Below are 21964 nucleotides of genomic sequence, written 5' to 3'. Positions count from 1 at the left end.
TTTTTCTGTTGGCATATAAGTAAAGGTAAAACAAAAGAAAACCAAACATTGTAAAAGCCTTTATCACAGAATCCCAAATCTGGGGGTATAGCACTGTGGTATAGCATTGTGATAGAGAACATGGTCAGTGTGCAAGGCTCTGGGTTCAATCCCCAGCACTCTACATAAATTAAAAATAAATAACAGAAAATCAAGAAGAAAAAAAAAGCAACTTATAGACTGTAGACTGAAAGTATATAGAAAAAAACTTCAAGAAAGAAAATCACAGTAATTTTCTTAAAAATGGAAAATGATCCTGCAAAAAAGGAACAGGAGAAACATTCAAAGAACAGGAGAGAAAACTTGAAATTTAAACAAATGATAACTTTTTTAAACATAATAGTGTTAAAGTTAAAGACTTATAGAAAGTAAAAAGAAAATGGGACAAGCAACAACAAAACAACAGGCAAAAGATCAATCCACAAAGTCCAATATCTAATTGATTCCATAATAAAAGAATAGACAAGAGATAAAGGAAAATTATCCAAAAACAATCAAAGGGATTTCCAAAATGGAATGTATTAAGACACTAGACCTAAGGATGTACCTCAATGGTAAGCACATAAAATGTGGGAAGTCCTGGGCTTAATCACCACCAAAATAAAAAAATAAGTTAATTAGCTTGAATTCAGACACTGGGAATATTGAAAAAGTCCTAAAAACTTCCAAAGGGGCAGGGGGAGAAGAAATATAAAATGCATGGTGCTTTCCAACAGCAACACAGAAAACAATGGCGAATGACTAAAATTCACTCCAATCTAGAACCTGCATCTCAGGAAAATCACTGGTCTAGTATGAGATCAGAATAAAGACCTTTTTAGATATCTACAAAGTCTCAAAATTATGCTTCAGACTAACCCTTTAGGAAGTTAGTCAACCTGGGTGCTCCACTGAAAATAGAAAATAAACCAACAAAGACGATACAGATTCAGACCTAACACTGAAGATACGTAAAACATCCCAGAACAGTAGGAGTGCCAGGTATAAGGAATATATCAGTGAATAATAGGACTGACATTCTAGTGTACCAGAAAGCCTCAAAGTAGGTCTGAGAACCTCAGGGTTCTCTATGATCCTTTCAGGAGATTCAGGAGGTCAAAATTATTTTCATTTCAATACTAAAACTTCTAAGTTTTTCACTATGGTGACTTTTGTACCAAGGGTGAACAAAACTACTGGCACTTTAGCACAAATCAAAGTGGAAGCCTCAGTAATTGTAAAAAGGGATGGGGGGAGGGCTACAATTAAGAATGTCCTTCACAAAAAAGTAAAAATCATTAAGTTTATTAAATTTCATTATTTGAGTACACATTTTTACATTTTGTGTGATGAAAAGGAAAACGTGCACAATTTCTATCACATACTAAAGAATGATATTTGTCTCAAAAAACGTTTGTGCAACAAAACTGCAAATGGAACTAGCTGCTTTTATTATCAAAAAATGGACAAACCATGATGATTCAGACTTCAGTATCTGGCAGACCTTTTTTCAAAATGAATGAAGTTAAGAGTTTTCTTTAAGGAAAACTAACAATATTTGTTGTTAATGATAAAATTCAAGCTCTCAGGCTAGGGATGTAATTCAACAGTAGAGTACTTATGCAGCATAAACACTCTGGGTCCAATATGCAGCACCATGAGAAAGAAAGTTCAACCTCGAAGGTAAAAATTTGAATTTTGGATAATTATGTCTGCCACCATGAGACTGACAGCTTCTGAGTACTTCCCTTACTTTACAAGATCAGTGATAATGGGCCAAAGAATTAGCTCAGAGGAACAAGTGCTTATCTGGTAAGTACAAGGAGTCTGATCCCCAGTAACAAACAAACAAGCAAACAAACAAAATAATCAGTGGTGATATTAACAAAAATGAATAAATACAACAAAGGATGTCAACGTCACAAAGATATGCTTAACTCAATGAACTAGTATTTTCCAGCTGCCCAATGAAAAATGTCACAAACTCTGTGCACTTCAAAGATTCAGTCAGTGCAAATCAGACCAATAGATTTTAATATAAAAAAAGTAATGAAAGTTCACTGAAATCATTTCAAATACCACATTATAAGAAATTACTACCTGTCAAGTTTTGGTGTAGCATTTAAAAAAAAAAAAAAAAGCAATTATCTGAAACATTATCTTTTTTTCTTTCCCTTTTTTTTTTTTTTTTTTTTTTTTCTTTTTGTCTTTTTGAGACATTTCAGTAGGCTGTTCAGGCTGGCCTTGGGCTCACTTTGTAGCCAGGCTGGTCTCAAACTTGCAAATGATTCTCCTGCCTCAGCCTCCCAAGCTAGGATTACAGGATTACACCACCACATTCAGCTTTTAATACTATTTTTTCCTAAAAATCTGTATGAAGCCAGGTTTTCTTTAAAGTCCTATCAAAATAACTCATCTCAACAGACTGAATATAGAAGTAGATGATAAATCAGCTGGGTTCTATGCCAAACGTTAAAGGTTTGCAACAATGGAGAATAACACCACTTCTTTCACTGTGTAACTTTAGGAAATATAGATTTTTTTTTCATATCAAATGTGATTTGGGCTTATTTTATTATTTCAAATAAACTTACAAATGCTTGAATTTTTTGTTTTTATTACTACTAAGTTAAATATTAATGTTACACAAGTAAATAAAAATTCTTGTGGTCCTCAAGAATTTCTAAGAATATAAAAGGATCCTAAGACTAAAAAGTTTAAGAACCACATTGTAATGTACCCACCATCATCCCCATTCTCAATTCCTGTCTTGCTTACGTTCCTGTGTAAGGAAAATGTGTAAAAAAAGCAGTGACAAACAACAGTCACGCTATATTGTTGGTGACAAAATAAAAGAACAAGAGACAATGGGTATAAATTTCTTTGTTCTAACTACAAATAAAATAACTCATCCATTACAGAAGACATGTTAATTACCTGTATCCCAGAAAAATCAATGAAAATACAAAAATCCTCTCTTTGAGGAACTAGTAAAAACTAGCTGAAAAAGCACTATCACAAACTATATATTCATTCAAGTAACACATTTACATTTCAGAAAATCACAGAGGTATAATGAAGTTCAACAAGAGATAGTAAAAAGCTATAATTTTAATTTACTTCATTTATACAGAAATGGAATCAAACACTAACAGGACATCAGAGAGCTTCTCCTAAAATAGCCTTTTCCTAAAGACAAATACTGAATGCCTACTGACCACCCTAAAAATTTACCCCTAGGTTTTCATAATTTCATGAGCATATAAGTAAATATATTTGCTCTTCAATAATAGTGATCAATATTATACATTTGCTCTTCAAATAGTAATAATCAATTTACATTACTCCTAGTAAAGAACTCTTTACACAATTGCACTGGTAAGTGCAATGCAGTACGGAAAGATACATTAATAGCTCTATATGATAAAAATAATGAATCAATCACAGATTTTTAGTGGTTCCACAGGCTAACAATCTGCAATCTACCAGTAAGTGTAAGCCAAACATGGGGACAAAAACACCTACAGTGCTCAGTTTTCTATCTCACTTTAGTTCTTCTTGGTAGTAGCTTTATGGCTGTCACCTTTACTCAACTACTACTACAGAACTGAAGCCACAGGAAGTAACGACTGCAGAACAACAATTTACAAAACTCTTGTAAAGTTCAGATCACTGACTGATAACGTGAAGCCAAAATGTGGTAATTCAAGAAAACTCAAAGACATACACAAGTGGTTCTTTTGTCCAATTATAAATATGAGTATAAGAAGGAGTTATTTTTAGGGGGAACAAGCAGTCAATTTAAGAGAACAATGGTTCACAGAAGACATGCCCATTGGGGCTGGGGATTTAGCTCAGCGGCATAGGCGCCTTGGCTTGCAAGTGTGTGGGTCATGAGTTTGATCCCCAGTACTGATAAAAAAAAAAAGAAAAGAAAAAGACCAAAAAAAAAAAGACATATCCATTTATGTGTGTTCCTGCAATACTCATTTATTGCCATGTCAAACTATATTATCACCCTTGACTCGGGATGTATAGCAAAAAAGAAAAAAGTAAAGAACAGGGAAGGAAGGGGAAGGGAAAAATCATAGTCATTTCAATGGGAAGTCTACCTCAAAGTTTTTCAAGAAAGTAAAATGGAAGAATACTATTCAGCATACAAAGAAATCCACAAACAAGTACAGAATCTTGCAAAAGCAGTAAAATAGTGGTAAAATTCGGGAAAAACAAAGTAAAATTCAAGAGAGATGAAATTCTGTCAAAACAATCTTCCTATCACAACCAAAAATTAAGGTTTTTTTAAACAAAGCATTATCAATCATAGGGATGACCTACAATAGTTTGAAATAAAGGCTGAGAGCTTAGATGTCTATTACAACAACCCTATTACAGAAGTTTTCCAATACATAACCCAACTCTACATAGTGAGTAACCTAAGAATGACTGAGTTAGTAAGGCCAATTAATAGATGCCAACTGTGTCTTTTGTTTTGTTTTGTTGTTTTTCGTTTTCAGACATTTTCAGCTTTTTTTTTTTTTTTTTTTTTTCTCTTTAGATAGTGGTAGTGAACCCAGGGCATTCTCACTAAGCTTCACTCCCAGTGCTTCATTTTTTGAAACAGGGTCTCTTCAAGTTGCCCGGGCTGGTCTCGAAATTGTGATACTCCTGCCTCCACCATCCATAGTGTTGGAATTACAGGCATGTGTCACCATGCAGGGCTTCATCCTTCTTGCTGAACAATTCAATACTACCACTTAGCAAGAAATTGCCTTCGTCTGCAAAGTAAGTATCGATAAGACCTTAAAGGCTCTCAAACACATCTGCCACAATCCTTAAACCTGAGAACTCGGTATATTTCCCTTACTTACAGCTTTTACATCTGGACTCAAAGATGACAACTTGCCTGTTTTCCTGTGAATTTATTTAACCTCCTCCTACTTAGCCAGCTAAAACACAATTTGGAGGCCTAATTCTAGAATTTTTTAAAAAGTGTTGTTTTAAATTACCAGTGTATATTTACAAATACAATCTCTGAGGGAGGACTTAAGATTATCCTAATGTAATTTATGATGATTATATCTTCTCACAGAAGTCAAGAGTTCAGGATAACCATTTGCTCGGGATTATATGGCCAAACCTCAGAAGTCAAGGGACAGTATAAAGTTTAAGGCAAGTATTGAATATCTGTGTTTCAAAACAAGACGGTGAATTTCACCCTGTACCACCTGTGTGAGGTGGGAAATGATAGCAGAACTGCAAAGGAAGTGGATCTAAGGGAGAGAGGAGACTGGGTGAGTGAAATGCACTAAGACACAGCTTCCGTCTTTCTCCATTTACCTGGACACTGTGAGTAAGGGCCAGGTTAGTAGCAGGAATGAACTAGGAAACGGAAAAGCAACGATCAAGGACTATGGACTGGGGAAATGAGGAAGCAGCCAGCTAACTTCCCACCCTGTGCAGACAGACTGGCCTAGAAGCCCGCGGCCGCTCACCCACTAAGGTTCTCCCCAACGCGTATCACCCCCATCCTGGACCCAGAGTCCGGCCCTCTCCGGGTGCGGCGCACGCGCAGTATCGCTCCGCGGGGCGCACGCGGTGCTCGGCCTACGGCCCGCTCCCAGCCGCAGGCTGCGCCAGGCCCCACGGCGTCCCACGCAGGAGCAGGGCCTCGCAACCCCGCAGCCGCGGCGCCGCCCCCCAGGCTCTGGATGCCGGCATCACCTGGGTCCTGACCTTCGGGCTCGCACCTCCGGCTAATGTGCAAGCGTCGCAGACCTGGAAACGTTTTTGCAGACCAGCGGCCTCCGAACTTGCTTCAGTTTAAGCTCAGCGCCTTCCTGGTTCCAGCGCTAGGCAGGGTCAGCCGAGTTGTCGAGTGTATCGATGCGGGCTGCCAGGCTTGGGAATGCCGAGGGAGTAGATTGTCACACCGCCAGTTTTTTGTTTAGTGGGTTGTGTGTGCGTGTGCGTGTGTGTTTGCATAATTGGATTTTCTTGTTCCCAAAAAGCAATAAAGATGGAATAGAGGGTTTCACCGCTCTAGTAATCTCCGTTATCGTCACAGATAATCAGTAAACAAATCTGCATTATACAAAGTATAAGACACCCACATTTAGCAAAATTGGATATCTCACACTGGGGGAGGGAGAAACTCGCCCAACAATAATAAATCACGGAAATGTGTCTGTATAGGGTCGTAGGTGGTTAAACTAATAATTTATTTGCAAAAAATGCATTGAAAATTGGTGTTCCGTCTGTCCTGAAAGTGAAGGCTCTCACAAATTGGGTGCCAATTAGTTTCTCACATTAAAGTAACTAGTTGATAGAGGAATAACAGCCCGATACGGGACGAGGAAGTTTCTTTTGGGAGAGAAATCAAATGTGTAGGGCTTGCTTTTTTAACTTTAACCAATAGAAACTAAAACAATTTAATTTATACTGCGACTACATTACTTTTCCTTGCATGAAAATCATCTACTCTAAAAAAATTACTAAGGAGATGCATAAGCTGTTAGCTTTGGTTTGGGTCAACTGTGAAAACCAGTTCATTCATAACTGCTAGATAACTTAGCTATCGTTTTCCATATACATTTTAGTGATGAAAATCACCTCCATATATATTCTCATAAATATCGTAACAAGCCAATTCTAGGGAACCGTTTTAATACTTAAATGCTAAATTACATGTTTATTTTAAATAATTCAAAAGCTGGGAACCCTTGGGGTCCTGAATTTTATTGGAACCTGTATATCTGTCCACAGACTGTCAGCTGAGCCTTGTCCTCAATGATTTTGTTTCAAAACTGCTTTTTAAACTGTTATCTCTAAAAAATATTTGCCATTAAGCACATCAGTAGAACATCATAGCATTTATTAGAATAAAGTTTTAAACCTTGTTTTAAAAAGAAAAAATTCCTTTAGCCAACTAAAAATCCATCAGCAGACACTGCAGAGTTCTCACAGCTCAATTTGATAGCAATACCACCATAAATGTAAAATAAGCCAATAAACTGAAATCACAGGAAAACCTATTGGTCTGAATTATGCAACAGTCGTATCTCAGACTTCCCTGATTACCCTTAAGGTGGTCAAACTCAGTAGATGGAATATAAGTTGAGACTTAAAAGATGTGTACCTAAAAGAACAAAGAAGTAGCTGCAGTGTCTCCTGATCCTGTATCAGACTTTAACATATGTTACTGAATATGTGAATATTTATTTAACATCTCAGTTTGTGAGCTATTGGAATGTCAAATCTATGACTGGTCATTCTGCTAAGTAATCTCAAAAATGGAATTTCACAAAGACTAAAGTTTTATGGTTAATCCCCTGTGATAATACCAGCATTAAAGTGCTTACAGATAGCAAGCAGATCAAAACCCGATATGAAATCATGTTTTTAAATTCCATAACTTTGGAAAGTTGGATATTTGAGTGTGTTGTGGAATAATAAAAGCAAGTACTCATATAATCAATTCCTAAAAACTATTGTTACTGAAGTCTTAATAATTTGTCTAAAAATATCAAAAGAGAGAGTGTTTAAGAAGGCAAGTTAATTTCAGAGAAAAAGCAAAGCAACATTTCTAAAAAGCATGATTTCATCTTCCATAAATTCACCAAATAGGAGTATTTTAATCAGGATATTATAATGTAACAAAGTTATATAATGTTTAAGTATGCGTATTTGAAAAATCATGTTCTCCTTTTATAAATGCTAGAGATTGTTTTGACAGAACTTCTCAAAGTATTTGCTGACTTTGTTTTAATCCTTTAATGAATTGTAAAAGCTATACATATTAATGTTTTGTAATTGCTTTTATTTTATTCTTGGATCCAAGACAAGGAACAAAGTTGTTTAACATTAGAAAGACGGCATTAACATTCAGTATACTGTACTTGAAAGTCTCTAAAGCCTCACTTAAAAAATTTGTTTATGCACTCAAGTAAATGTAACTTTGCATATGTAAATATTTTTGTATTTTGAGGTACTTACATAGTCACAGCAAGACCTGCTTGCACAATGTAGACAAATGAGTCGGGAATATAGATGTTCCTCTCCTATAACAAACCACTTCCATGAAAATAGCCCAGAAGTATCATTTTTTAAATTTTAAATTGTATTTTAGAAAGAAGGAGGAGAGCCTTCTCTCCTCCAGCATCTCTTTTTGGACAGGTACACGATAAAAATAATTTGACGGGATACAAAATTTAACGTCGCTGTTTGCTTTTTTCAAACTCGAAGAAGGATAATCTTTTGTTTTTCAAAATTAGAAAACCAACTGGACTGTTTCCCGGGAAGTTAACGAAATGCTCCGGGTGCATCTTGGGAGTGATCTGAGTGCAAACAGTAAAAAGGGACAAGGGAAGAGCATCAAGAGACCTCCACGAGGGAACGCAGTGGAGCTGTCCTTGACCGGGCACTAGGGAAACACTTTAAAATGGGATCTGTCAGGGAACAGCTGCTTAAGAAATGTGTTAAGTCAACCGGCCTCTTCAAGTCGAATGTGTCCACGCAGGAGTGGATTTTGACTTCGAGACGTGAGTAGTGGAGTGGTGGACCTGGACGTGGAGTGTGCACACCCAGGCTCAGACTGAATGCCGGCCAGGATTCTCCCAGAGGAGACCTGGTCGGAGACCGCAGAGAATCCTGACTTTGGGAGCCCCAGGACGCCAGAAGGGCATTGCGTGGTGGAGCTGGGGGTCGCGGAGGGCAGAGATGCAGGCTTGGGACGCGGGGTCGGGCGGCTGGACGGAGGTGCAGGGCCTGTTCATTGCTTGGTGCCCGGTGCAGGGCAAAGAGCAGGGCTCAACATGGTGTGGCCGGGCAGCAGCGCGGCCGGGACACGGGCAGGCTGTGGCTGCGGGCTCGGGGATGGGACGGGACCGGGACGCCTCGGGAGCCCGCACTTGTGCGCGTCCTCCTGGCCCCGCCCCCGCGGACTCCATCCAAACCCCCAGTGCTTAACTAAGTCGTGACACCGACGCACAACCCACGGCTAATTAAATTAATTAGGGATTCTTGTCAATCCTGGATTAATGACCGAGGCCACTGGCGGCCGGGGCTCCCTGAAAGCCCTCCCCGCCCCGCGGGCCCCCCTGCCCTCCCGCTCCCGCGCGCCCCGACTCCAGCCTGCGCGCGCGCCCCTGCGCCCCGCCGTCCTGCCTCGGCGGCGTCTCCCCGGGCTCCCCCTCTGCTCTGCTCCGCTCCGCTCTCCCCCTGCTCCCCCTCCCCTCCCACCCCAGGTAGTGGCGCGGCCGCTCCCCGGGAAGGGGCTCACTCCGAGTTGCGAGGGGAGGTAATTCCCCGCGAACGGGGGCCGCCTTTCGGAAGTATAAATAGTGAGACTTCAAGCGCTGCGCGGCCATCAGATCTGAACTCTCCGCAGGAAGAATTGTCAAAGATCTTAACACGGAACCGGCGCGCTCCGGCGGGGAAGCACCGGCTCCCACTTCCCTCCGCGGCCCCCGCCCTGCTCCCCTCCTCCCCCCTTCCCCGTCCTCCTCCTCCTCCTCCTCCTGCTCCTGCTCTTCTTACTTCTCTTCTCCTTCTCCTCCTCTTTCTTCTTTCTTCTCTCCTTCTCCTTCTTCTCCTTCCTCCTCCTCCTCCCCCCTCTCCCCCTCCACCCCTGCCCCATTGATGTGTTGTTATTGGGGGGGCTGGAGCAGTAAAAAACGAAGAAGGAAAAAAAGAGCGGGGTTCAGCGGGGAGAGGTTGAGCGCGGGGCTGACCGGAGGCGGCGGCGGCGATGGAAGAACTCACGGCGTTCGTCTCCAAGTCTTTTGACCAGAAAGTGAAGGAGAAGAAGGAGGCCATCACGTACCGGGAGGTGCTGGAGAGCGGGCCGCTGCGCGGGGCCAAGGAGCCGAGCGGCTGCGCCGAGCCGGGCCGAGACGACCGCAGCAGCCCCGCAGTCCGGGCGGCCGGCGGAGGCGGCGGCGGAGGAGGCGGAGGCGGAGGAGGCGGAGGAGGCGGAGGAGGTGCAGGAGGAGGAGGAGCAGGCGGAGGAGCTGGAGGAGGGCGCTCTCCCGGCCGGGAGCTGGACATGGGCGCCGCGGAGAGGAGCAGAGAGCCCGGCAGCCCGCGGCTTACCGAGGGTAACGGTCCGACCCCGGTCCGGCCGCGGTTCCCCTTCCCGCCTTCTCTCCTCCCGGGCGGGAGAGGACCCCGAGGCCCAGCGGGGAGGGGGCCGTCCGCGGAGAGGGGCCTGGACCCCAGCTCTGCAGAGTAGAGCGGCGGTGGAGGGGAGAGAGCCAGTGGGGTGCAAGGTCGCGCGTGGGCCCTAGTGTGGGGGAAGGCGAGGGAGGTCAGTGCGCATCCTGGCCGCAGACTCCGGTTGCACGGAAATGCGATTTCACCGACTGCGTCTTGGGCCCTCAGTTAGGACCGCCGGCGGGAGGGCGGACGTGGAAGTTCGCGTGGTCTGGCTCCGGGGATTCGTGCTGGGCTGGGGCTGGACCTGGGGCCAGATGAAGGCTAACGTCCAGCCTCCAGTTTGCGAACCTCTGCTCTAGCTTCAGGGAGGTAGGAAGGGAAAGAGGGAAGCAGGGAGAGACAGACAAACAGACCCAGACTGAGGTCGTCCCCGGATTTGGAGCTGCCCCTAAGACACTTCAAACTCCACAAAACATCGTGAATCGCTGGATCTTAGGGACCCAAACTTCCCACTCCTTTTGAAGTAGGAAGGCAGAGAGAAGGCAAGACAGGCTAAGGGCTGGGCTTCGTGGCGTTTCCCGGCTGAGACGTTAATGTTTCTATTCAGGGACTGAACAGTGGATGATGTTTTTCCAGATTTACACAATTCTTTTACTGCTTCTAATCATCTAGCATTTTGGTCGTGTGTGTGTGTGTGTGTGTGTGTGTGTGTGTGTGTGTGTAAGGAGTGAGGGTGGTTCTTTGGTACCAGGGAAGAGTTAGAAAATGGCTTTATCTAAATGGTGGCGCGTCCTGAACCAATTGAAAGGAGCTCAACAATAAAATTAATTTGGCACTCGGTGCTGCACTAAGTGGAGTACTGCCATATTTTTCCAATTAAGAAAATATGTGACATGCGTAGAGTCACATATTTAAGCAAGCAATTAAGTTGTTTATAACACTGACTGTTCTTGTTTAGGCCATTAAGTGGAAATTTGGGGACAAAATAAATTTTGTTAAATTTTTGTTTTATTAATCGACTTGAAATTTAGACTTTTCTCGTTGATGCCCCAAAACTTTGATGGCTTCCACTGAATGACAAGACATAGACAAAGCCTTACCACCCGCTTTGCAGAATCACCAGTGTACGTTTTCTGGTTTATATGTCACTACAGTTTTATCAGTGGCAATGTTTTCTTATTAATTGGCCTCTCGTGTTTACTGTAATGTTATCTGCTTCATTCCTGGACAAAGGACAGATGTCCACAAAACAAACTCTGAGAACTAGAAATTAGTGCAATACTTCAGATTACCTCAGCTAGTTTGCTAGGCTGAGCTGAGACCCTCAGACTCTTCATAGATCCCATACGGTGCCCTCCTAAATTTGGAAAGTGGTGAGATAACCGTGGGGAAGGCCCCAACACAGTGTCCCAATTGTGGGTTTACAGTTTCAGGCCCTGGGTTCTTCAGCCCATCAGATGGCATAGTTTGAGTGTGAAGTCTGGAAGGACACAGTTTCTGGTATTGTTGATGTTCAAGTTCAGGGTAGACACTAATTTCTCTGTAGACTGACTCGCTTGGAAATGATTTTTAATACTTATGATTAAGATCCGAGTTAAAGCAGAACTGCAAACAGTGTCGACTATATATATTGACTCAGAATAGGTAGTTTAAATGTTCGAATCTCTGTGTCTGTTGCAGAAGATGAAGGATGGGGGGGAGCCCTAAATTGATAGGCTGTTTCCCCTGATCACTATCCCTTGGCCAAGATGTAGCTATTAATATCTGTTGGGTGGCTGAATGTTCACACTTGCAGAGCTCTGATTTTTTAAAGGGAAGAGAACAGGAAAGTAACAACGGATGTGTGTGAAAACTGCAGAGAAAATGCATATTTTATTAAACATCTGAGCTGCTGGGTGCATGAAAAGGCTTTAAGCGACCAATAGAAACCGAGGATCGGGAATGTTCTCTTGAACCTGTTGATCTCTGTGGGTTTAAGCTTTTAGGGTCGAGTCTGCCTCTCCACCCGGGAGGGAGAGAGGCAGAGCTGAAGCAGCGGTGGGTTTCGCCGGACCACCCGCGGCTGATTTTCCGCCTTTTGCCTTTTGGCCAGGCTTGGGGAGCGAGCCCTCCAGGCTGCCAACATGGCGTGGGCGTTTGTACTCATGCAACCTGGGCTGGGCAGAAGGGACGGGAACTGTCTGGCTGCGCGGGAAACCATCCATAGGGTCTGACCCGAACTCTAGGACCACGCCGCCATCAAAGGAGATGCGGCTACAAGAGCAGCGCAGTACCGGTGTCTTGTTCCCGGCTGCGACCCTTCTCCAGTTGCTCTTAAATTAGATCAGCAAGTTTGTGGGAGTCAAAGGGCCGGAGGCAGCGAGGGGTGGCCTAACAGGGGGCCAGCGCTGGCCTGAAAAGCCGATGCGTGGCCTCGCCGCGCCCTTCTACCAAGCCCGAGCTCTAGGGGAGGCCCGGCGTGGCGCTTCTGATTTCAGTAAGTGCGTGGAGAGAGTGAGTGCCAGAGAGGATGGGAAGAAAGCACTTGGTGTTGGCAAGGAAGGGCAGGAAACCTTGGGGTGGATGTCGCAGCGACAAGCCCAGGCCACCGCGCTAGGGAGGTGGGTGCTGTGTGTCTGCCTTGGTCCACTGGCGGCCACACAGGCGTGACCTTTGCACGTCTCCAAAATCCTCATCATCCTCATACGGTGAAGGGCTGGATCAGATTCCGTGAGAGGATAGGAACTTCTACCTTTCTTAAGACAAATCTGGTAACTAGATTTGCTGTGCTGTTTTTGTCTGTGTGTGTGTGTGTGTTGCTGAATGTTGGTGTGTGTTGATGTGTGTGTACATGGACGCACGCGTGGTCTGGTTCGTGGTACCCCCCTCTAGTATCCCCCGAGTTGAAGGATCGCAAAGAGGATGCCAAAGGGATGGAGGACGAAGGCCAGACCAAAATCAAGCAAAGGCGTAGTCGGACCAATTTCACCCTGGAACAACTCAATGAGCTGGAGAGGCTTTTTGATGAGACTCACTATCCGGATGCCTTCATGCGTGAGGAGCTGAGCCAGAGACTGGGGCTGTCGGAGGCACGAGTGCAGGTACCAGACTATGAGGGCATCAAGGGTGGGCCCAGGGAGCAAAGACCTAGGTACACCCAGAGTCGGAGGGGCAGCTTGGTTCGAGGCCCTAGTGCAGAATGAGAAGGGGCAAGGTATAGGTCTTATTTTGTAAATCGGATCTAAACCCTATACTCCCTCCCCAATCCCAACATATGTTCTCTGCAGAAGAAAGCTGTGCTGGGCTTGCTCCCAGAGTTTGTATAAACTGCACCCCCCTCGCCTTGAGCTGGCTTTAATGTGGTTTAATCCTAATGGGCCTACTTTTATAAGCCTTAAAAAAAATCCCACAGAAAACGTTTTATCTCTAGATGCCTTAAAAGTTACAAGTATTTTGCTCGCCTGAATTGGGTTTCATTGAGGGTCTGCTCAGGGGGTTTGCCAACCGGATATGCCAATTAGGTTTATAGATGTACAGACTATAAAGAAAATTAGCAATTGTTAAGTGCAGAAATTTACAGTCCAGGGTTGGCGCTGGATCTCAAACTGTGAGTAAAACAGAAAAATGAACGCGTTTTGGTCACTCTTTGTTCGCTTATCCAAGGCAACCAGCAATCCCGGAACTCAATTTTAAAACAACCCACATATCTTAATAGTGGTATTTTCAAAACCTGACCCCCAGCAAATGTCATGCACCATGAAGTTAAGATTACAGCAGATTTTCTTTATTGGTTGTTGAGGTGAATGTAATAGCAAAAGTAGGCTTTGGGGGCAATTAAGGAGGAAAATTATATACATACATATATACACATTCTTCCCGCTTTATGGGGAACAAATTTAAAGGTTTCAGATTGTATTTCCGCTCAAATAATAAAATAGGAGAAAATGATGGTCATTATTTGTTTGAACACATGGAGCAGTTTTAGGCTAGAACATCTGCAGCTGTTACAAAGTATCGCTGTAACAGATACTCCCTGGGTCTCTGGGCACAGAGACCACCATCTGTATCGAACTATGCACAATTCTTATGGGGCTTCTCCGCATCTTGTAATAGGATCAGGGGGGAAAAACCAGCAGTAATGTTGAAGGAGAAAAGCAATAATAGGCTGCCTTGGTCATCACAGCGTCAACAGCAGAACCTTCCCTTTAAAGCTTCTCCTGCTTTGCTCTATGCTCTGAAATCTCTAGAGGCATAGTAGCCCCTTGAAACCCTTATAATTATTACAGTTATGAGTAATAGTATCTCAATCCCAACTCATCTAGGAGAAAAAAAGAGTCAAGAAGCCTCGGGCCATGTGAGTTATACAAAGGATGCCACCCTGGCATGAAATTCACCCTTCTATTACACTAAGTAGCAGGGGAATTTTTGAAGATTTACATTGACTGTGGCATTTGCTTTTAAAAATATACCAGAGAAAGCTGTAAAGCAATATTTTCCTTTCATAGGCTTTTAAAACCTTAATTTGTAAATCGATCAATATGCTGTACTATTGGAGCTAGAGTATGAAAGCAAGCTTTATTTGAATTTTAAAAAATCTGTCATACTGCATCTAGAAGTTTGCAAATTATTTAAGAGGATAGAAATCAAATACCCAGCAGTTACTTGATTCCTACTCCAATCTCCTTTCAGAGATTGTTTCTTCCTTTCAAGAAGTTAACTGTATTTTGGTCTTTCAAAAAATACTTTTACTTAGGTTTTAAAGCTATTTTTAAAAGCTTTCCTCTGTCCTAACTGAAAACAGAGGCTTTTTCTATATGAACAAATTAGATTATCATGATAATAGCATAATTATTCTGCTACTGTGTTACACTCTGCTGCACAGCGAAACAGAGAAATTCTAAACTTCTTTGTAGTGAGGCTTTTATGACATTAATTACCTCTCTTCCCCTAAACGCCTCTCCCCCAAAGAATCACTATTTTCTTTAGTGTTTGGTTTTTCCTCAAACTAATTAATATTATAGGCTAATTAATGTTATGGACTAACTTAATATTATAGGCTATTGCTAAGTCCATTGTTGTCACGTCTTAACTGGGCAAACATTTATACCCATTATGACATTGGTGTCAGGTATGACATTGGTATCAGGTCTTAGGAACTCTGTTCCATGGAAAGATGAAACCAATACTAGTAGTAATTTATCAAGGAACAAATTTAATTTTATGAAAGTTTATGAAATCTTTCTATTTTTGTAGTTCATTTACATTTTTAGCTTGGAAACTAAGGCTATTTTATATAAATTAAAGACTGCTTATTATATCACTCGAGCATTGCCTAAAACATTACTCTTTATTGACTTCTTATAGTTTAAAACTTTTTTTAAGTTATAATGTCTAGATTTTTTTCTCTTCTTCAACTTGTAGGTTTGGTTTCAAAATCGAAGAGCTAAATGTAGAAAACAAGAAAATCAACTCCATAAAGGTATGCTTCTCATACAAGAAACATTTGCTACTATAAGTGAAAAGTGTAAAATACTGCTAATAAAAGATAGAAAATATCTCAAAAGTAATTATTGCCCTTGATATCAAAAACTTCTCTAAAGACAGTTAATTAAAGTCCTAAAGTTTGGGAGTCAATTATATTTATTTTAATTATGACAGCTGTTTAGAAAAGTAACAGTCAAATTCCAAAGGAATCTATCTTGGCATCATTTGAAACCCTGGAAAACAATACCAGAAATGTTAATCTAATAGTATTGTGTTTTGTGCTGTTCTTTACAGGTGTTCTTATAGGGGCTGCTAGCCAATTTGAAGCTTGTAGAGTTGCACCCTATGTCAATGTAGGTGCTTTAAGGATGCCATTTCAGCAGGTAAGTATAGTCTCATTTTAAGCTGTTTTTAAATGTAAAAAAACCTGGATGTTTGTTTGGAGTACTGAATATCCCTTGTGAGCCCAGTGTCCACACAGTGGAAGAATTGATTTCAAGGTGATATAGTGGACCTTTTCCTCTTAAAAACCTATATAGTGTCATGGTTCTGAATGTTTAGTCCTTTCTGTTTTTCATGGAAATCCCATAGGGTCCTGTGGACAGTAAATGGTCTTTTTAAAATGCTCTAAAGATTGCACTTGGGGAGAAGAGGGAAATGCCTTTTGATTAAGATTTTGTCAAATCCAATATAGAAAATAGTCATATTTCTAAGGCAGCCCTCTATTTTTCTAGGTATTTTCTATCTCTTAGTCACATTAAATGTCTCTGGCAGCAAAAAATAAACAAAAACAAGTGCTCCAACTCAGACTTGTTTTTAAAAAATTTATCTCTGCAAACAAAGCTTCATATATGATGAAGAGGGAAGCCTTGGTCTTCCCAGGGCTGTCCTTCCTCTATAATCCTTATCTTAGCCATAAAGAAACCTTTAAAAGTACATTTTTAAAAGGACAGCCTGAAAGCAGTGATTTAATCCTGGGAAATCCCAGTGCTCTGAACTCCCCAATCTCCAACCTTGAGGGCAAAGTCCTTTCCCAACCAGTGCCTGACCTTCCCCATCCTTAGCTAGGACCCCTGCTTGGCACAACTGTGATTTCCTGATTAGTTCTGTCACCAGCACCTTGAACTGGGAAGACACCTGGGTATGCCTTTGTAATGAGAGTAAGTGCTAGGGAGATGTTAGCCCTCTTGCCACCATAGGATTTTGGCATCCTGATTTGGGAGTTTTGAAATAAGAGAGGATTTTTGGAAAAAGAGGAAAGGAAGAACTTAAAAGGAAACTGGTACTACTCAGGAGGTGGAGGTCTTCAGGCCATCAGAACCATGCCACTTGGAAGACTGTTAGAAATTCAGAACCTCAGGACCTTCTAATGCAGAATCTGAATTTTTAAAAGATCTCCAGGTACTTCTTATGACCGTAAAAGTTAGGAGTGCTGCTGACTCAGTTATGCCAATTGGGAAGATAACAGTTTTACCACACTAAGATAGAGAAGTTCTTCCTGATAGTACTTCAGTGCTTTAGCAGTTTCGCAAGAGATGTATGGCAGAAGAGCGAAGAGAAATTTAGAGCTCTCATTCCAAGCCTTTTTAATGTAGAATCGCGATTTCGAGGTGGGCAGTGTTTTAGCAGTTCAGTCGCCCATTAACCCGCCCAACTCTCGAGGGGGCAGCACACTCGTGCAGACAGGTGTCCAGGCCCAAGGAAATTAGCCCAAGCCGAAGGACTTAACCATGTGGCTCCCCACGTTCAGCAACAGGCTGAGACATTCTCCCTCCGGAACCGTTGCTCAGCCAACCCCCCTGCTTGTTCCCCTACCCCAACCTTCACCTGGCCAAGCTGGACGCCGTTAATGCTCTGTTTCTATTCTGTTGTCACCCTAGGATAGTCATTGCAACGTGACGCCCTTGTCCTTTCAGGTTCAGGCGCAGCTGCAGCTGGACAGCGCCGTGGCGCACGCGCACCACCACCTGCATCCGCACCTGGCCGCGCACGCGCCCTACATGATGTTCCCGGCGCCGCCCTTCGGACTGCCGCTTGCTACCCTGGCCGCGGACTCGGCCTCCGCTGCTTCTGTAGTAGCTGCGGCCGCCGCTGCCAAAACCACCAGCAAGAACTCCAGCATCGCCGATCTCAGACTGAAAGCCAAAAAGCATGCGGCCGCCTTGGGTCTGTGACGCCAGTGCAAGCGCTACCTTCGCGCCTCGGAGCGGAGCCCACCCTGCACGCCCTCCGCGTCCTGCTGCTTCTCGGTCACCCCCTCAGAGCTCTGAAGTCGACCCTCTTTCCGCCCAGCGGCGCCCCTTGTCGCCCTCTGCATCCCGGACTCGGAGGGCAGGACGCTGCGCGGGACCCGGGATCCCACTAGGTGTATGCCAGCCCCGTGGCTCCAGCCCTTTTGACCCGTAGGCCTAGAATCCGGCTCTCTAGAAGCAGGTTTGGGGAAGTCTGGAGAGACTGCATGGACCAGGGAGTGCGGGACGGCCGAGCCAGGCTCGTGGCAAAGCTGCAGCGGTGGACTCTTGCATAGGGAAAAACCTTGCTGATTTAAAAAGAGAGAAAAAGTGGAAAAGACAAATCAGAGAGGAAAAAAAAAAATAAAGAGAACGGGATCTTATTTCTTGTTGATAATATTTGGCTGAAGCTGCAACCGGAGAGAGAACGACGGAGAAAAACAGTTTTAAAAATTAAAGTATTTTATACATTTAAAAATATGGAAAATTACCCGGACAAATCTCGAGAGAATGGGGGGGTGTTACCAAGTTAAAGGTATGGTTTTTTAAAATGAGCTAAGACGGCAAAACAGAAAGCAGAGGTTTACTTATTTAAAGAATTAAGATGAAAAAAGTGCGCAGCTGGGAAGTTCACAGGTTTTGAAACTGACCTTTTTCTGCGAAGTTCACTTTAATACGAGAAATTTGATAAGAGAGGCGGGCCTCCTTTTACGTTGAATCAGATGCTTTGAGTTTAAACCCACCATGTATGGAACAGCAAGAAGAGAGAAGACAGTGTGAAGACAAAGGGGGAAACGAAAACGATGTTAATGCAAAAAGCAAAACAAACGATGCCACAGACAGTGATTCCTCTGAGAAAACATTATGGCAGAACTGTCCGGACTGCTGACAGTGAATTCTGGTTTGCATGTTACTTGTATTCCATTGATGGTGTCCCTCCTTCCCTTACTCACGTGCACTCAACTCCATTTTCATCTCAGTAGGAAAAGCATCCGGAAATTGATATACATCCATATAGATATAGATATAGATATATAATTTTTGCCCTGTCTTTGATCCTGGGGAGTCAAAAGAAAAAAGTCCGAAGGGGGAAAATTTATACTGATTGTCCCAAGAAGATAGAGATGGGCAGAAAATGTGGGGAAAGGAGAAAGAAAAGAGGAAGATCAAATGAAATAATGAAGGTACACAACCTTGTATAGTACATACACATAGTAGGTGCTCAGTCATTGTTAGTTCACTCTCCTTTTCTTGTATTCCCTTTGGCTGGTTTCCTGAAGTCCTGTTTGAGGACAGTGCTTTATTGCCTCCCTCTCTGTCCCCTCAAATAACACCCAGCTAGATACAGGCACTAGATTTGTGTAAAATATGTTGATACACACGAACAAAGTTTATTTTGGCTATAACTTGTGAACTGAGGGTTGACTTTCAACACTTGCATTTTATTCCACAAAGGTGTATCTATTCATGTAATCTTTTCTGTTATTACTGTTTCAATTCGTGTAGCTATTTAACTCGGGATGCCCTGGACTAATCAATCTGTATCCCAATTCTGTAGCAAGCCTCCTTAGGTTTTTTTTTTTTTTTCCTAATTTACAAGAAAGAGGAAAAGCTCTTCTAACTGAACTTTGGTGTGCAGTTGAGCTTTGTAACTATTTGTTCTCCATGAAAACAAAATTATTTATATTTGCCATATTTTTTCTAGTGTATTAAGTTATTTTAAACAAAAGAAGATGCTGTTATCTCATGACGTGTTGTCAGTACAAAATTTTACGGCTCCACTTCTGTTAAATCTTTTTAAATAAGTGCCAAGTTATTAATCGAAGACACTTTGCGATCAATTGAATGAAAATAGTATTGTTTCATTTCATGGGGTTCGCGTCATCTTTGTTCCAGTTACTATTAAAATATCCAGGATAGTGTCTCCTTTCTTTTTGGTGAATCAAACACACACTCTCTATTTCTTCTCTTTCACTTTTTTTTACCTCTCTGCACACAAACAGACGTGCGCGCGCGCGCACACACATACAGACACACACACACACAGACACACAGACTTAGGAAAGTGCGAGCCTGGACTCCAACCTGCCACCATCAAGGGACAGTGAGAAGCGAGGCTCTGGGGCGCTCTAGCGCTGAGCGCATCTTTTCTCATCTCACCGCGTTATGCACCTGGTTAGAAACTGGGTTATATCAAGTTAACAAGGGAACAGATAAAAAGTAAAATAACGAAGTCCCTTTCTTCAAGACAGTTTCTCATTCTTCATTTTGCTATACTTTTATGTTTGAAGTTTACTTGGGGACATTTTAGGAGGAAGGAAAGTGGGACCACAAGAAATGCACCTGGGTTTGGTACGAGTGGCACCACCGTCAGCGGGTCCCAGGTCGCTGAGCCTCCCCGAGCCAGGCACTGCTGTTTGGGAAGCTGGGAGGAGACGCGGAGGGGTCGGGGGCATAGTGGAGACGAATCCCCCACCTCTCTGCCTGGCGCTCTGGCGGAAGCAGCTGCCTTCTGTTTAGGAGAGGGAAAAAGGAGGCAGGACAGTGTTAAGGAAAAGCCTGGTTTTAAACCGTGCTTAGATCGCGGAGAAGCTGGGTTTCCGCGTTTCTTAGGCCCGGGGGGCGGGGGGTGCTATTACGACTTGAAGGTGCGGGGTGGGGAAGGGTGAAGGACGCAAAGACACCCCCTGGCCGGCCTGACCCGCGGTGAGCTGCGCCGGGCTCTCGGGGCGCGGGGAGCCACGGTGAAGACTGGGGGTGTCCCGAGCGAGCGTGTCTCAGGCCAGCCCCTCTCCAGACCGAGGGAGCGGGGACCCCTCTAGCAGGCTCCTTGCCGTGGCACCCAGTCTGCTCCCCCCTCTGAGGCCGAGTTCGCAGCTGCCTGCCCCTCGGGCTAGACGCGGGCGGTTCTGTCCCGAGACTTGTAACAGCAGGATTTGCCGGGTTACCGGGTTCGGCGCTCAGGCCTTGCGGGGTCCCGGTTGCAGAACGCGGTGGGTTATAACAAACACCTTCCTGAGTGCTGCGCCCGGGCGCGGTGGCCTCGGCTGCGATCCCGCCTGCGACCCTGCTGGGCGCGAACCCTCAGACTCCGGGCCCAGCACTACCCAGCCCCCTCGAGCGGGCTCTGCGGTTTCCGGGGACCCCCGAGGGAGGCCAGAGGTCACCGGAGGAGAACGCGGGGGGGAGGTGGCGTTTCCGTCCCGGGCCACCCAGGGCCCCGCAGCTGAGCCCCGGGGAAGCCCGAGGTCACAGGGGCGGCGCGCCCAGGTCCAGCTGGCGAGGCCACCGCAGTCCCCGCCTCCGAGAGCCTGCAGGTCGGCCGCGGGACCCGGGCACAGACCCGGAGGGGCAGCTGGGCGGGAGTGCGGTGGGCCAAGGGCTGCGGGACAGCTCGGCCCGGGCCAAAGGCCTGGGTCTGGGCCAGCGCGGCTGGTGGAACAGGCGCGGTCTGCAGAACCCAGACTACAGAGAAGCCCAAAGTTCCCGGTCCGCTTTCGGCTTTCTTTCCCGACCCAGGAGGGCGGAGACCGCTTCCTCTACCCCTAGGCCTGGGTCCTCAGGGTCCGGGCGCCCACACTTGATCACCACGGCCCAGCCTCCCGGTCCAAACCCCTAGTTCCCTGAGCCATCCTGAGAAGTCTGGGGAAGTGTTCACTTTAAGTAAGGCCGAACATGCATAATGTTCTGGTCAAAACTCAGTAATTAGTAAAAGTCCGGAGTTATAAAATCCGTGCTTGGGGAAAACTGAGTTAAAAGAGATTATTCAAGACATGATTAGTGTTAAGGACTTTATTATTCAAGAGTCTCAGTAAGATGGGAGGCCTTTGCTTGGAACTGAACCCACATACATCTATTTTGAGTCTCCCTCCAGATTTATAACTTTTTAGATCCTCAGATGGTAATACTTTAGTATAATGCAGTACTCAAATTCGGAACTATTTTGATTTCTAAAAAATGCCTTTTTGGCTTCAACAACATGGGATCTTGTTCTTTCTTCCCAAATCAGTTTACATCATAAATTGCAAACATTTGCAATAAGATCTCAAGATTATTTATTTTACATAACCTCAAGCACTTGACTATGTTAAACACCAGTA

General features: G+C 44.1%; 2 protein-coding genes across 3 annotated transcripts in view; one reads left to right on the top strand and one right to left on the bottom strand.

Annotated features, from left to right (window-relative positions):
• Rsrc1 (arginine and serine rich coiled-coil 1) overlaps positions 1 to 11516 on the bottom strand; it is a 413588-nt gene extending 402072 nt beyond the window's left edge. Inside the window, exons 1-2 of the mRNA XM_005006761.4 lie at positions 11463 to 11516; positions 9839 to 10297 (exon numbers count right to left, since the gene is read on the bottom strand). Coding sequence (XP_005006818.3) covers positions 9839 to 10297; positions 11463 to 11516 — 513 coding nt within the window. The remainder of the gene's footprint in view (positions 1 to 9838; positions 10298 to 11462) is intronic.
• On the top strand, positions 9634 to 19786 carry Shox2 (SHOX homeobox 2). 2 transcript variants are annotated; one of them, XM_003476312.3, is made up of 5 exons: positions 9634 to 10112; positions 13042 to 13250; positions 15571 to 15628; positions 15928 to 16016; positions 17514 to 19786. In XM_003476312.3, exons 1-5 carry the CDS (start codon positions 9764 to 9766, stop codon positions 17805 to 17807), a joined length of 999 nt encoding a protein of 332 aa, XP_003476360.1. In that variant the 5' UTR covers positions 9634 to 9763; the 3' UTR covers positions 17808 to 19786. The 2 variants fall into 2 exon arrangements, with proteins under 2 accessions (XP_003476360.1, XP_003476361.1); XM_003476313.3 differs by having other exon boundaries at positions 9637 to 10112; positions 17550 to 19786.
• Positions 19787 to 21964: the final 2178 nt, after the last annotated feature.

The sequence above is a fragment of the Cavia porcellus genome, unplaced genomic scaffold, assembly GCF_034190915.1.
Source record: "Cavia porcellus strain 051 isolate PalLab524CR breed Dunkin Hartley unplaced genomic scaffold, mCavPor4.1 scaffold_5, whole genome shotgun sequence".
NCBI lineage: Eukaryota > Metazoa > Chordata > Mammalia > Rodentia > Caviidae > Cavia > Cavia porcellus.
Note: the sequence above shows the minus strand (reverse complement) of the source record. Positions and strands in the feature narration are given on the sequence as shown.

Coding starts and splice junctions, on each gene's coding strand:
- Shox2 (XM_003476312.3), top strand. CDS start 9,764: ATGGAAGAACTCACGGCGTTCGTCTCCAAGTCTTTTGACCAGAAAGTG. Junction 10,113..13,041: donor CAGCCCGCGGCTTACCGAGG/GTAACGGTCCGA, acceptor ACCCCCCTCTAG/TATCCCCCGAGTTGAAGGAT. Junction 13,251..15,570: donor TGTCGGAGGCACGAGTGCAG/GTACCAGACTAT, acceptor TTCAACTTGTAG/GTTTGGTTTCAAAATCGAAG.